This window comes from Lynx rufus, unplaced genomic scaffold (genome assembly GCF_022079265.1).
Source record: "Lynx rufus isolate CCGP_SWC_20201006 ecotype Redwood Valley unplaced genomic scaffold, mLynRuf1.p SCAF_14, whole genome shotgun sequence".
In the NCBI taxonomy this organism is placed as follows: domain Eukaryota; kingdom Metazoa; phylum Chordata; class Mammalia; order Carnivora; family Felidae; genus Lynx; species Lynx rufus.
The window spans coordinates 53,760,013-53,773,306 of record NW_025814828.1 but is presented as its reverse complement, the minus strand read 5'-3'; the positions used below and the strand labels follow the sequence as shown (position 1 = coordinate 53,773,306).

Below are 13,294 nucleotides of genomic sequence, written 5' to 3'. Positions count from 1 at the left end.
ATTTACTGGCTTTCAAATATAAGAAGATTGAGTAATTTCTTCATTTTAAGACCAAACTAGTCTTTGTATAAATGCACCAATTTTCTTTTAAATAACTACTGTCTTGGCATCTGAATAAAGTAACCCTGTCTATACCACTATAAATAAGTGTCCTAAAGGTGTGATGTGATGTGATGTGATGTGTATGTGTGTGTGTGTGCTTATCCTTGTTCTTGTTAATTTTTGCAAGTTTATAAAACTTCTCAGTAGACTCTTGGGGGCCTTGTTGGCTCAGTCAGTTAAGCGTCTGACTTTGGCTCAGGTCATGATCTCACAGTTTGTGAGTTGGAGTTCCATGTCAGGCTCTGTGCTGACAACTCAGAGCCTGAAGTTTGCTTCAGATTCTGTGTCTCCCTCTCTGCCCCTCTCCCACTCATGCTCTGTCTCTCTCAAAAATAAACATTAAAAAAATTTAAATACTTTTCAGTACACTCTTTTATCTTAAAAGTTAGTCTACTTGGCTAATAAGTTTCATTCTATTTAATTTGCTGATGTCATCAGATTTGAATTGGTTAAAGGAAGGGGGAAAGAACTACCATTTACAGAATACCTATCAGGTGGCAGGTAGTGTGGACAATTGTCTTCTCAACATGATCTAGTATTACTAGTCCCAGCCTAAAAAGGCTAAAAATTTGCAGAAAAACATCCTGAAAACATGTTATACTTTTGCACACTGCTGGCAGATGTGTAATTGGCATAGCCATTTGGGAAATCACTTGGCAATATCTGTTAAAATGAGTAATGCACATACTCTGTGCCCTGTCAATCCCGCTTCTTTGTGTAATTTTATAGAAACACTCACATGCACAAGGATGCTCATTGCAGCATAGCGAAAACTGGAAACAATTTAAACATTGTTCAGTAGGGAAGTAGATAAGTTATTAAACATTATGGAATACTATATATTAATTTAAAATAATGAACTAAGATATATATATATAATATATAATACAATATAATACAATATAATATAATACAATACAATATAATCTAATATATAATCTATAATTAATCTATAATATATAATTAATCTATAATTATATAATTATATAATTAATCTATAATATATAATTAATCTATAATATAATATAATATAATATAATATAATATAATATATAATCTATAATATAATCTAATATAATACAATACAATATATATCTAATACATAATACAATATAATATATAATATACAATACAATATAATACAATATTATATAATATATAATAGAATACAAAAGATCTTTGATTTGCATTACAGAATAATAAAAGCAATAAAGATTATTATTTGTACATATATATTTATGTAATGGTACATGAAACAATGATTATTTCTGGGTAAAGGATTTGGATAAAGGGAGGATGATTAAGGAAAGATCTTGAGTTTTATCTATATAAATTTTTATGTTCACATGTATTCATGTGTTATTGCACAACTAAAAATCACCTTTCATTTTCTTATATCTCTAAACATTCTCCCCTTGGATCTGTGGGCCAAACCCACCTGCATTTGGTTGCATTTATAACCATCATCCTGAGGTAAGGATGATATACCTCTTTGGCCTACATTTGTCTGAGAAATTCTCCTCAGCTACAGCAGGAAATGTGAGAACATATTCAAAGGCTGCCTTGATATATTAAGCTTGCAGTATTACTGTTGGTGTAACAGGGAAAGGGGGGAGGAAAATGTTCCAAGATGAACCAAAAGAAAAACAAAAGAAAAACCATAGCATATAGAATATTTGGCAATTTGTTTTAAGAACAGCACATTACACCTACTTTGTAACTATGCTTCCATATGAGTCTGTCAGTGTTTCCCTTGTAAGTCCATGATTCTAATTTTTAATAGCTTCCTTGTTCTAAATAAAAAAATATTTTTATTGTTGTGGGACTATGTCCTGTAGTTGTGTCAATTAGCTGTAAATTACAGTAATGTATGAAGAGATTGTGTAAAGCTATCAACTTGTTGCACACTAATAAATCTACACAGTTTGTTGATTTGGGAAAAATGTAAGGAATGTGAGCATAATCAATAAACTGACTTTTATCAGATCATTATTAAAACTCATACTCTCACTTTTATAGACCATTTTTTGAACATCAGAGTTTACTCTTTGAAATTTAACCACAAGTAGATCAGACAGACCATAATTAGAAGTCAGACTGAAGTAATCTCAGGGAAGTAGCCTTTTTTTAAAGTTTTTATTAGAATTCCAGTTAGTTAACATACAGTGTAATATTAAATTCAGGTGTACAATATAGTCATTCAACAATTCCATACATCACCCAGTGCTCATCACAACAATTGCACTCCTTAATCCCCATCGCCTATTGAACCCATCCCCCCACCCACCTCTCCTATGGTAACCATCAGTTTGTTCTCTGTAATTAAGAGTCTATTTCTTGGTTTCTCTCTGTCTCTGTCTCTCTCTCATATGTTTTATTTCTTAAATTCCACATATGAGTGAAGTCAAATGGTATTTGTCTTTCTTTGACTTGTCCCCCAAGCAGTATACATAGAACCCAAAATACAGAACAGGTAAAAGAAGTTATGGTTATATATTAGGTTCTTTTCTTTTTTATATAAGCCTTGCTCATATGTTTAAGTAATCTTGAATCCCTCCTAAGGCTTTACACATTCACAAAATGTCCGGAACACAAAACTAGAAAGGGAATTCTCACATATGATAATCAGCTCAGCCCATTAAAGCAATGTGAAACAAACGCTGAAATAAACGCTGCAAACTGAGACTTTTCAGCTTCATTGTCTATTCAATCTGATTGTTTTTAGTGTGACTTTTAGTCAAGGATCTCCTAGTGATTATATATATTTTAAGGGTCTTCAATTTTTAGCACAAATAAAATACTTAGATCTTAGACTGATCAAGGACCTGACTGTGAGTGATATAACTGTAAGTTTACATTCAGAGAGAATAGCTTATAGGTTCAGAACTAGCCCTTCTCAAAGGTACATGACTTGAAAGACATGCAAGGATCTAGTTCCCTTAGCCTTTACGACTTAATAATTCCACTTTTAAGATTACCCTGGAGACTAGGCATTATATCTCCAAAAAGTACCTGTAATAATAATGAAATAACATATTCACAAATATGTGTTTAATGAACTGGTCTCCATAGAGTAAAAAGTGAATTCTAAGAAAATAAAACATAAAACATCCTAAATTTGTTACTGCATAGGAGGGGAGTATAAAGGGTGTGGATTTTGGAGGTTAGGAGGGAGAAAGATGGTGTTCTAAGAAAGCAGACCTTACCAGATGAGGTACCAAGGTATGAACTTGCACAGTAAGGGAACAAAGAACCAAAACTGGTCTCTAGAGTTCAGTACAGTAAGGAAAAGGTGATCTTATGTAAAACAAGATTATCAAAAGTTTGTCTACCACTTCCCAATTTGGCTTAGCCTAGAGCTAAGTCAGAGTCATACATTTATTAAGCAAACATTTACTGAGAGCTGACTATCAAATATTGTACAAAGATACATTAGATCCAATTGCTATTCTCAAAGAGCTCCTAGACTAGCATGGGTCACATATATAGCAAAACATAGGGCAGGGGCATGAAGGCTACAACAGCGATAGAAATAGAGCCTTACAGGATCACCAAGATAGGATTGCCTTAGAAAAATAAGTCCGATTAAATAGTAGAGCTATTCACTACATTCAAATCCAGTCAGCAAATTACATTAGCTATTATTTTTCATAATGAAGTGCTTTAAAATTTGTTTTACTGTGTTTTAATTCTGATAATAAAAATATGTTTATTGTAGAGAGTTTTGGAACAATAAAAAATGGAGAGAAGAAGAAATAAAAATCACTCATGATCCCTTCTCTTACCCACAGATACTATACTAGCCATGAAATGCTAGATTCATGTTTTCTTCCTTTTAAATAAGGAATTGGGATCATACTATATATGCAGTTTTATATTTTCATTTCTCACTTAACATTATATAATGTTATGATTTTTTCATGCAAGTTTGTATTTTTAAAATCATTATTTTAATAGCTACATATTTCACTCCTCCTACTTCCGTTTCATCACTATTATTATTTAAATATTTTTGTCCAGGGGCACCTGGATGGCTCAGTCAGTTAAGGGTCTGACTTCAGCTCAGGTCATGATCTCACTGAGTTCGAGCCCCACATCAGGCTTTGTGCTGACAACTCAGAGCCTGGAGCCAGCTTTGGATTCTGTGTCTCCCACTCTCTCTGCCCCTCCCTCGCTCATGCTCTGTCTCTCTCTCAAAAATAAACATTAAGAAAATAAAAAAAATAAATAAAAATTTTGTCCAGTTAAAATATGGTATCCTTTTGTTATGTTTATTTGATTCTTTGAATATTTTTGCTGTCTATTAACCATTTGTTTTTCTTTTATAAATGTTTGTGCCATTTTCTCATTTTTCTAGTAGTATGAATTTTTTTTCTTATTGAGGTATAAAAATTCTATATTAATGATATTGATCCTTTTTCCATTAAAAGTCTACAAATTACTTTGTTCTAGTGTTTTGTCTCTTTTTTTGAATTAATTTTTTTTAAAGAAAGACAGAGAAAAGAGTGAAAACTGGGGAGGGGCAGAGGGAGAGGGAGGGAAAGAACATTAAACAGGCTCCTGGCCCAGTGCGGAGCCTGATGTGGGATTCCATGTCACTACCCTGAGTTGATGATGGAAGCTGAAATCAAGAGTTGGATGCTTAACCACTTAACCAAGTGAGCCACCCAGGCGCCCCTTATCTCTTTTTTTTTTTATTTACAATTTTTTAATGTTTATTTTTGAGACAGAGAGAGAGCATGAGCAGGGGAGGGGCAGAAAGTGAGACACAGAATCAGAAGCAGGCTCCAGGCTCTGAGCTGTCAGCACAGAGCCCCACACAGGACTCAAACTCACAAATTGTGAGATCATGGCCTAAGCGAAGTTGGATGCTTAACCGACTGAGCTATCCAGGCACCCTGCCTCTTGTCTCTCTTTTAATGTTATTTATGGTCCTCTCCCACCACTGCATTGAAGATTTAAATGCTTAAGGACACACACAGGCACACACATACACACATTTTTCTCTTTGTGTCTCCTTCCATTTTTAAAAATATGGGATAATTAATAAATATTAAGCTATATTTTCTTCTATTCATGTGGGAACATTTACAATGAAATGAATATTTTGAAACTCTCATGAAATATAGTTTGGGGTCCCTGGGTGGCTCAGTCAATTATGGATCTTGGTTTTAGTCCCAATTGCTGGTAGGATCAAGCCCCACGTGTGCTGACCGCGTGGAACCTGCTTGGGTGCTTGGGATTCTTTCTCACTCCTCTATCTATGCCCCTCCCCCCACTCTATCTCTCTCAAAATAAATAAATAAACTTAAAAAATATATATATATATATATATATAGTTTGGAATGTGTGATGAATTACCATGAAATGAGTATAATAGAAACACCTAGCACAGTGCTGAGCACATAAACACATGCTTTCATATATGTTTCTAAGACTGAAATTAACTAAAACCATAAACTCATATGTCATCATTATGCAAATGACTTTTAAAATTTCACTCTGAAAATTGTTCTTTATTATTAATGGCTTCAAGTTCACTAAACAACTATAATTATATGCAGCTTTTACCTTTTTTCCCAGGAACTCCATTCTCCAACAGTGAAAGTCACTGCATATCCACAGACTACTATTAGGAGATACATAGTACAAAATCCTGAACAGGTAAGCTATATCACAGAAACCTTTGTTCCAGCCCATAATTCCTTAGAAGTTGATAGCTTAAATAAGAAAGGTGAGTCAGTACCAGATCCCTAAAATCAGATTGTTGGTGTTTCTTCCAGTTATAAATTTAATTACTAATAATTATTATTCAAAAAGTCATTTTTAATTCCAGACAACTGTGTGCCCATATATTCTGATTCAGGGATGCAACAGTTTCAAACAGCATGGAAATTCTTGGGTTATAAAGTTTTTCTACTTCTGTAGCTCCACCTTTGTGCTACAAAGGATTTTGTGCCCTTTGAACCAAAGGAAAAAGGGACAAATTTCTTTCGCAGACTTCACATAAAAATTATCAGCTGTTACATCGGGGATTGGAGTCTTTATTTAGATATGCCATTGAGATATGGGATAGGAAGAAGAAAATGAAAAGTCAAAAGTACAAAAGTGTCTCCATGACTTTGTTGCCTATATTATGAACTTTTGTTGCTAGCAATAAGGTCTTTTGAAAATTATATTGTTATATTTTCTACTAAGATATATAACTTTATATTTTACACACTAAGATATTATTTTCTATCTCATTTTTTTCTTCCAAGATTTTATTTAATTTTTTAATTTTATTTATTTATTTTATTTTATTTTATTTAAATTCATATTAGTTAACATATAGTGTAGTATTGGCTTCAGGAGAAGCCAATACTTTGGCTTTGATTAATGTAATCAAATACTTTGATTACTTTGGCTTTGATTAATGTAATGTAGTGATTCACCACTTACATATAACACCCAGTGCTCATCCCAACAAGTGCCCTCTTGATGCCCATCACCCATTTAGCACCCCCCCCGGCCACCTCCCCTCCAGCAACCCTCAGTTTCTTCTCTAAAGTTGAGTCTCTTATGCTTTGCCTCCCTCTCTGTTTTTATCTTATTTTTTCTATTTCATTTGAGGAGAAAATTAAGAAAACTTTTTTCCCACGGTAAAAAGCCTTCCTCAACACACACAGAACCATAAACAACCCTTCTTTAGCTGCAACAGGAGGTTCTATGGGGTTATAAGGACAAAGTTTCACAAATAGAAAGTGTGCCCCAGATAATAATACAGCAATTATTTGCTTTTCTCTTTATTTTACTTCTCCACTATTACAAGAAAGAATCCTTCCCTATCTCACAAAACAAAATCAATTATTTGCTTCAGCTGTGGAAAGCAAAGGATTAAATTAGGGTAACACACTTAATATGTCTAGGTGTATGGATGGTGGGGGTGCACTATTTTTCTGCTTCTATCTCCCCTCTTCTTTATTTTAAAATCATTTTCTCATGTCTGTTCAGTTACAAAAGAAGTTAGTTGCACATGTGTCCATGCGTTAACATATGAGCATGCAAGCTCTGTGATGGGGGGATGATTATTTTGAACATTTGCTTTAGTTGTCACATATATATGTAAATACCAAAAGAGAATGTGATTACAGTATAGCAGTTACTTGTGCCTTCTTATGCACAATCAAATGTTTAAACAATATATCTAAAAAGTATGTTGGGGGAGAGAGACATAAAGAGGGCTTGGAAGACGAGAGTGTGCATTTTTCTACAACATGGCCACTTTACCCCTTCCCCTTCTTCCCTCTTTCTCTTTTTTCTTTCTTTCACACACAAACTGGGAGACATGTATACTTGGATGCATATTGTACTTGATATCCCTGGGTTTCAAAGAATTATTTTTGATAGCACTTTTTTTCTTAATATGGGAATTTCAGTGTTTACATAGTATATATTCAGAGAGTAATTTTTAAATATAAAATAATTTGGACTCCACTCCACTTTGCCAGTGATTTCTTATGTGACTTTTGATAAATTCTTACTCTTTAGTTAATGGAGAAAGGGAAGAGTTAATCTTTATTGGGTATACACTCCTTGCTAGGAAATTTACATATTTTATCCCATTTAATTCAAAGAAGGCGAGAAAACAGAAGCACAGACAAGTTCACTTATTCATTCAATTAATATTCATTGATTGCTTACTATGTCCTAAGAATTGCCCCCAAGAACTAGGGATAGAGTAGTGGACAAAACAAACCCTCAACCTCCTTGAAATTTAAGCTGTTAACTAGCCCTAAACCATTCAGTTACAAAGCAACAGAGAGAGAACAGAAATTGAACAATGCAGATCTGGAAGAGTTACATTTGCAAATTAAGGCCAATTGAGGATGTAGGTGAATTAAGCTCCAGAGACTCATCTACATACCACCTCCCCTCCTCATCCCCAGTGACAGTGTGATACAAAGGCAGAGAAATTAGAAGTATGTATACAAATACATAACATATTTGTAACACTTGGCCTGCTCCTGTAAAGGCTTATTATTATGGCTCTGTTCAACTACAAAGAAGCAAATAGTTTCTCAGGGAAAATATCCAACAAAGGGTAATGATTATTTTAAAACTTTTAACTCTTTCTACTATTGAGGAATAAAACAAATTTTAACCCCCATGCTTCGTGCACAAAAATAGTCTAACTAGTTTTGCAGAACAGCTTGAAAATCCTATTTAGAGACACAGCCCTGAGCAGCCATGTGGTGTTAAGATCATTAGGATGGTCCCCGTGACTGCATGCAGGATTCCACAGAGGAAGATGGCAGCATAGGTGGACGCTGGGCTCACCTTGTCATGCTGACCACTTAGATTCCACCCACATCTGCCTAAATAACCCAGAAAATTACCAGAAGACTAGCAGAACAGACTCTCCAGAGCCAAGCATAGACAAGAGGCCCAAGGAAGAGGGCAGGAAGGGCAGAGAGGTGGTGTGCGCTACATGGACTGGCAGGAGGGAGCCAAGGTGGGGAGGGGCAGCCTGCCCGGCAAGGTGGAGCCCCTGAGTCTGGCTTGCAAAAGCAGAAGGGCCAGACTCTGTGAGTTCTGACAGCTAGCAGGACTTAACATCTGGAATGTTATAAGTCAACAGCTCTGCTCCAAGAGCGGAAGGGCTAGAGGACAACGGGAGGGAGAGTTGCTGAGCCCTGGAGGACAGAGCTCAGTTTGGTGGGGAACAAAGATGCTCACCAGCGTCATCTCCCTCACCCATCCCCCAGCCAAAATCCCAAAGGGAACCAGTTCCCGTCACTGAACTTACTTGTACCGCACAAACACCCAACACTGTGCTTCTGTGGATCCATCCCTCCGACGGGTCTGCCTCCTTCCTGGTGCCACAGGGACCCTGCTGAAGTGGACCACCGAAAGCAAAGTGAACTGAGTCTGCCCCTCCCACCCCTGTGCACCTTGCTGGTCCACCCCAGCTAATACACTAGATCCCATCGAAGCAGCACCACAAGCCTGGCAGTGTGCAAGTAGCCCAGACAGGGCCAAACCACTCAACAGTGAGTCCTGCCCTGGGAGAGGGTAAGATAAGATACACACCAGTCTGACTGTGGCCCCAGCAGTGGGCTGGGGGCAGACATCAGGTCTGACTGCAGCCCCACCCACCAACGAAAGTTATTCAAAACAGCACAGGGGAAGTGCCCTGCAGTTCCATACCACTCCAGGAACTACGCAAAATGATGAAACAGAAGAATTCTCTTCAAAAGACACTCCAGGAAGCAGCGACAGCTAATGAACTGATCAAAAAACGATTTAAGCAATGTAACAGAAAGTGAATTTAGAATAATAGTCATAACATTAATCGCTGGGCTTGGAAGCAGTATAGAGGACAGCAGAGAATCTATTACTACAGAGATCAAGGGACTAAGAAACAGTCAGGAGGAGCTAAAAAATGCTATAAATGAGCTGCAAAATAAAAGGGAGGCAACCACAGCTAGGATTGAAGAGGAAGAGGAGAGAATAGGTGAATTAGAAGATAAAATTATGGAAAAAGAGGAAGCTGAGGAAAAGAGATATAAAAAAATCCAGGCATATGAGGGAGAATTAGATAACTAAGAGACACAATTAAACGCAATAATATATACATAATTGGGATTCCAGAGGGGAAAAGAGAGTGAAAGGTGTTGAAGGTGTACTTAAAGAAATCATAGCTGAGAACTTCCCTGGACTGGGGAAGGAAAAAGGCATTGAAATCCAAGAGGCACAGAGAACTCCCTTCAGACGTAACTTGACTTGATCTTCTGCACGATATATTATAGTGAAACTGGCAAAATACAAGGATAAAGAGAAAATTCTGAAAGCAGCTAGAGATAAACGTGCTCTAACATATATAGGGAGACCGATAAGACTAGTAACGGATCTATCTACTGAAACTTGGCCGGCCAGAAAGGATGGCAGGAAATCGTCAATGTGATGAGCAAAAAAATATGCGGCCGAGAATCCTTTATCCAGCAAGTCTGTCATTTAGAAAAGAAGGAGAGATAAAGGTCTTCCCAAACAAACAAAACTGATGGAATTCATCACCACTAAACCAGCCCTATAAGAGATCCTACAGGGGATCCTGTGAGACAAAGTACCAGAGACATCACTAAGAGCATGAAACTTACAGACATCACAATGACTCTAAACCCATATCTTTCTATAATAACACTGAATGTAAATGGACTAAATGCTCCAACCAAAAGACATAGGGTATCAGAATGGATAAAAAAAAAGACCCATCTATTTGCTGTCTACAAGAGATTCATTTTAGACCTGAGGACACCTTCAGATTGAAAGTGAGGGGATGGAGTACTATCATGCTACTGGAAGTCAAAAGAAAGCTGAAGTAGCCATATATATATCAGACAAACTAGACAATAAATTAAAGGTTGTAACAAGAGATGAAGAAGGGCATTATATAATAATTACAGGGCCTAGCCATCAGGAAGAGCTAACAATTATAAATGTCTATGCTCCGAATATAGGAGCCCCCAAATATATAAAACAATCACAAACATATGCAACCTTATTGATAAGAATGTGGTAATTACAGGGGACTTTAAGACCCCACTTACAACAACGGATAGATTAACTAGACACAGGATCAATAAAGAAAGAAGAGCCCTGAATGAGACATTGGATCAGATGGACTTGACAGATATATTTAGAACTCTGCATCCCAAAGAAATAGAATATACTTTCTTCTTGAGTGCACATGGAACGTTCTCCAAGATAGATCACATACTGGGTCAAAAAACAGCCCTTCATAAGTATAAAAAATTGAGATCATACCAGGCATACTTTCAGACCACAATGCCATGAGGCTTGAAATCAACCACAGGAAAAAGTCTGGAAAACCTCCAAAAGCATTGAGGTTAAAGAACACCCTACTAAAGAAGGAATAGGACAACCAGGCAATTAGAGAAGAAATTAAGAAATATATGGAAACAAATGAAAATGAAAATACAAAAATCTAAACGCTTTGGGATGCAGCGAAGGCAGTCCTGAGAGGAAAACAATTGCAATGCAAGCCTAGATCAAGAAACAAGAAAAATCCCAAATACAAAATCTAACAGCACACCTAAAGGAACTAGAAGCAGAACAGCAAAGACACCCCAAACCCAGCAGAAGAAGAGAAATAATAATGATCAGAGCAGAAATAAACAATATAGAACCTAAAAAACTGTAGAGCATATCAATGAAACCAAGAGTTGGTTTTTTGAAAAAATAAGCAAATTGATAAACCGTTAGCCAGGCTTCTCAAAAAGAAAAGGGAGGTGACCCAAATAGATAAAATCATGAATGAAAATGGAATCATTATAACCAATCCCTCAGAAATACAAGCAATTATCAGGGAATACTATGAAAAATTATATGCCAACAAACTGGACAACCTGGAAGAAATGGACAAATTCCTAAACACCCACACACTTCCAAAACTCAATCAGGAGGAAATAGAAAGCTTGAACAGACCCATAACCAGCTAAGAAATTGAATCAGTTATCAAAAATCTCCCAAGAAATAAGTGTCCAGGACACTTCCCAGGGGAATTCTACCAGACATTCAAAGAGAAATAATACCTATCCTTCTCAAGCTATTCCAAAAAATAGAAAAGAAAGCAAATTTCCAGACTCATTCTATGAAGCCAGTATTACTTTGATTCCTAAACCAGACAGAGACCCAGTAAAAAAAGAGAACTACAGGCCAATATCCCTGATGAATATGGATGCAAAAATTCTCAATAAGATACTAGCAAATCGAATTCAACAGCATATAAAAAGAATTATTCACCATGATCAAGTGGGATTCATTCCTGGGCTGCAGGACTGGTTCAACATTCGCAAATCAATCAATGTGATACATCACGTTAATCAAAGAAAAGATAAGAACCATATGATCCTGTCAATCGATGCAGAAAAAGCATTTGGCAAAATTCAGCATCCTTTAATTAAAAAGACGGGAGAAAGTCAGGATAGAAGGAATATACTTAAACATCATCAAAGCCATTTATGAAAAGCCCACAGCTAATATCATCCTCAATGGGGAAAAACTGAGAGCTTTCCCCCTGAGATCATGAACACGACAGGGATGTCGACTCTCACCACTGTTGTTTAACATAGTGTTGGAAGTGCTAGCATCAGCAATCAGACAACAAAAGGAAATCAAAGGCATCAAAATTGGCAAAGATGAAGTCAAGCTTTCACTTTTTGCAGATGACATGATATTATACATGGAAAATCTGATAGACTCCACCAAGAGTCTGCTAGAACTGATACACGCATTTAGCAAAATTGCAGGATACAAAATGAATGTACAGAAATCAGTTGCATTCTTATACACTAATAATAAAGCAACAGAAATACAGATAAAGAAACAGATCCCTTTCACAATTGCACCAAGAAGCATAAAATACCTAGAAATAAACCTAACCAAAGATGTAAAATATCTGTATGCTGAAAACTATAGAAAGCTTATGAAGGAAATTGAAGAAGATATAAAGAAATGGAAAAACATTCCGTGCTCATGGATTGCAAGAATTAATATTGTTAAAATGTCAATACCACCCAAAGTGATCTACACATTCAATGCAATCGCAATCAAAATTGCACCAGCATTCTTCTTGAATCTAGAGCAAGCAATCCTAAAATTTTATGGAACCACAAAAGACCCTGAATAGCCAAAGTAATATTTGAGAAGAAGAACAGTGTGAGGCATCACAATCCCAGACTTTAGCCTCTACTACAAAGTTGTAATCATCAAGACAGCATGGTATTGGCACAAAAACAGACACATAGACCAATGGAATAGAATAGAGACTCCAGAATTGGACCCACAAAAGTATGGCCAACTAATCTTTGACAAAGCAGGAAAGAATATCCAATGGAAAAAAGACAGTCTCTTTAACAAATGGTGCTGGGAGAACTGGACAGCAACATGCAGAAGATTGAAACTAGACCACTTTCTCACAGCATTCACAAAAACAAACTCAAATTGGATAAAGACCTGAATGTGAGACAGGAAACCATCAAAACCCTAGAGGAAAAACCTCTCTGACCTCAGCCACAGCAATTTCTTACTTGATACATCTCCAAAGGCAAGGGAATTCAAAGCAAAAATGAACTATTGGGACTTCATGAAGGTAAAAAGCTTCTGCACAGCAAAGGAAACAATCAGCAAA

At 36.3% G+C, this 13,294-nt stretch overlaps 1 protein-coding gene across 1 annotated transcript in view; it reads left to right on the top strand.

Annotated features, from left to right (window-relative positions):
• The window catches only part of POF1B (POF1B actin binding protein), a 118,597-nt gene that overhangs the window by 19,825 nt on the left and 85,478 nt on the right, over window positions 1-13,294 (top strand). Inside the window, exon 2 of the mRNA XM_047075802.1 lies at window positions 5,686-5,766. Within this exon, the coding sequence (XP_046931758.1) occupies window positions 5,686-5,766 (81 nt within the window). The remainder of the gene's footprint in view (window positions 1-5,685; window positions 5,767-13,294) is intronic.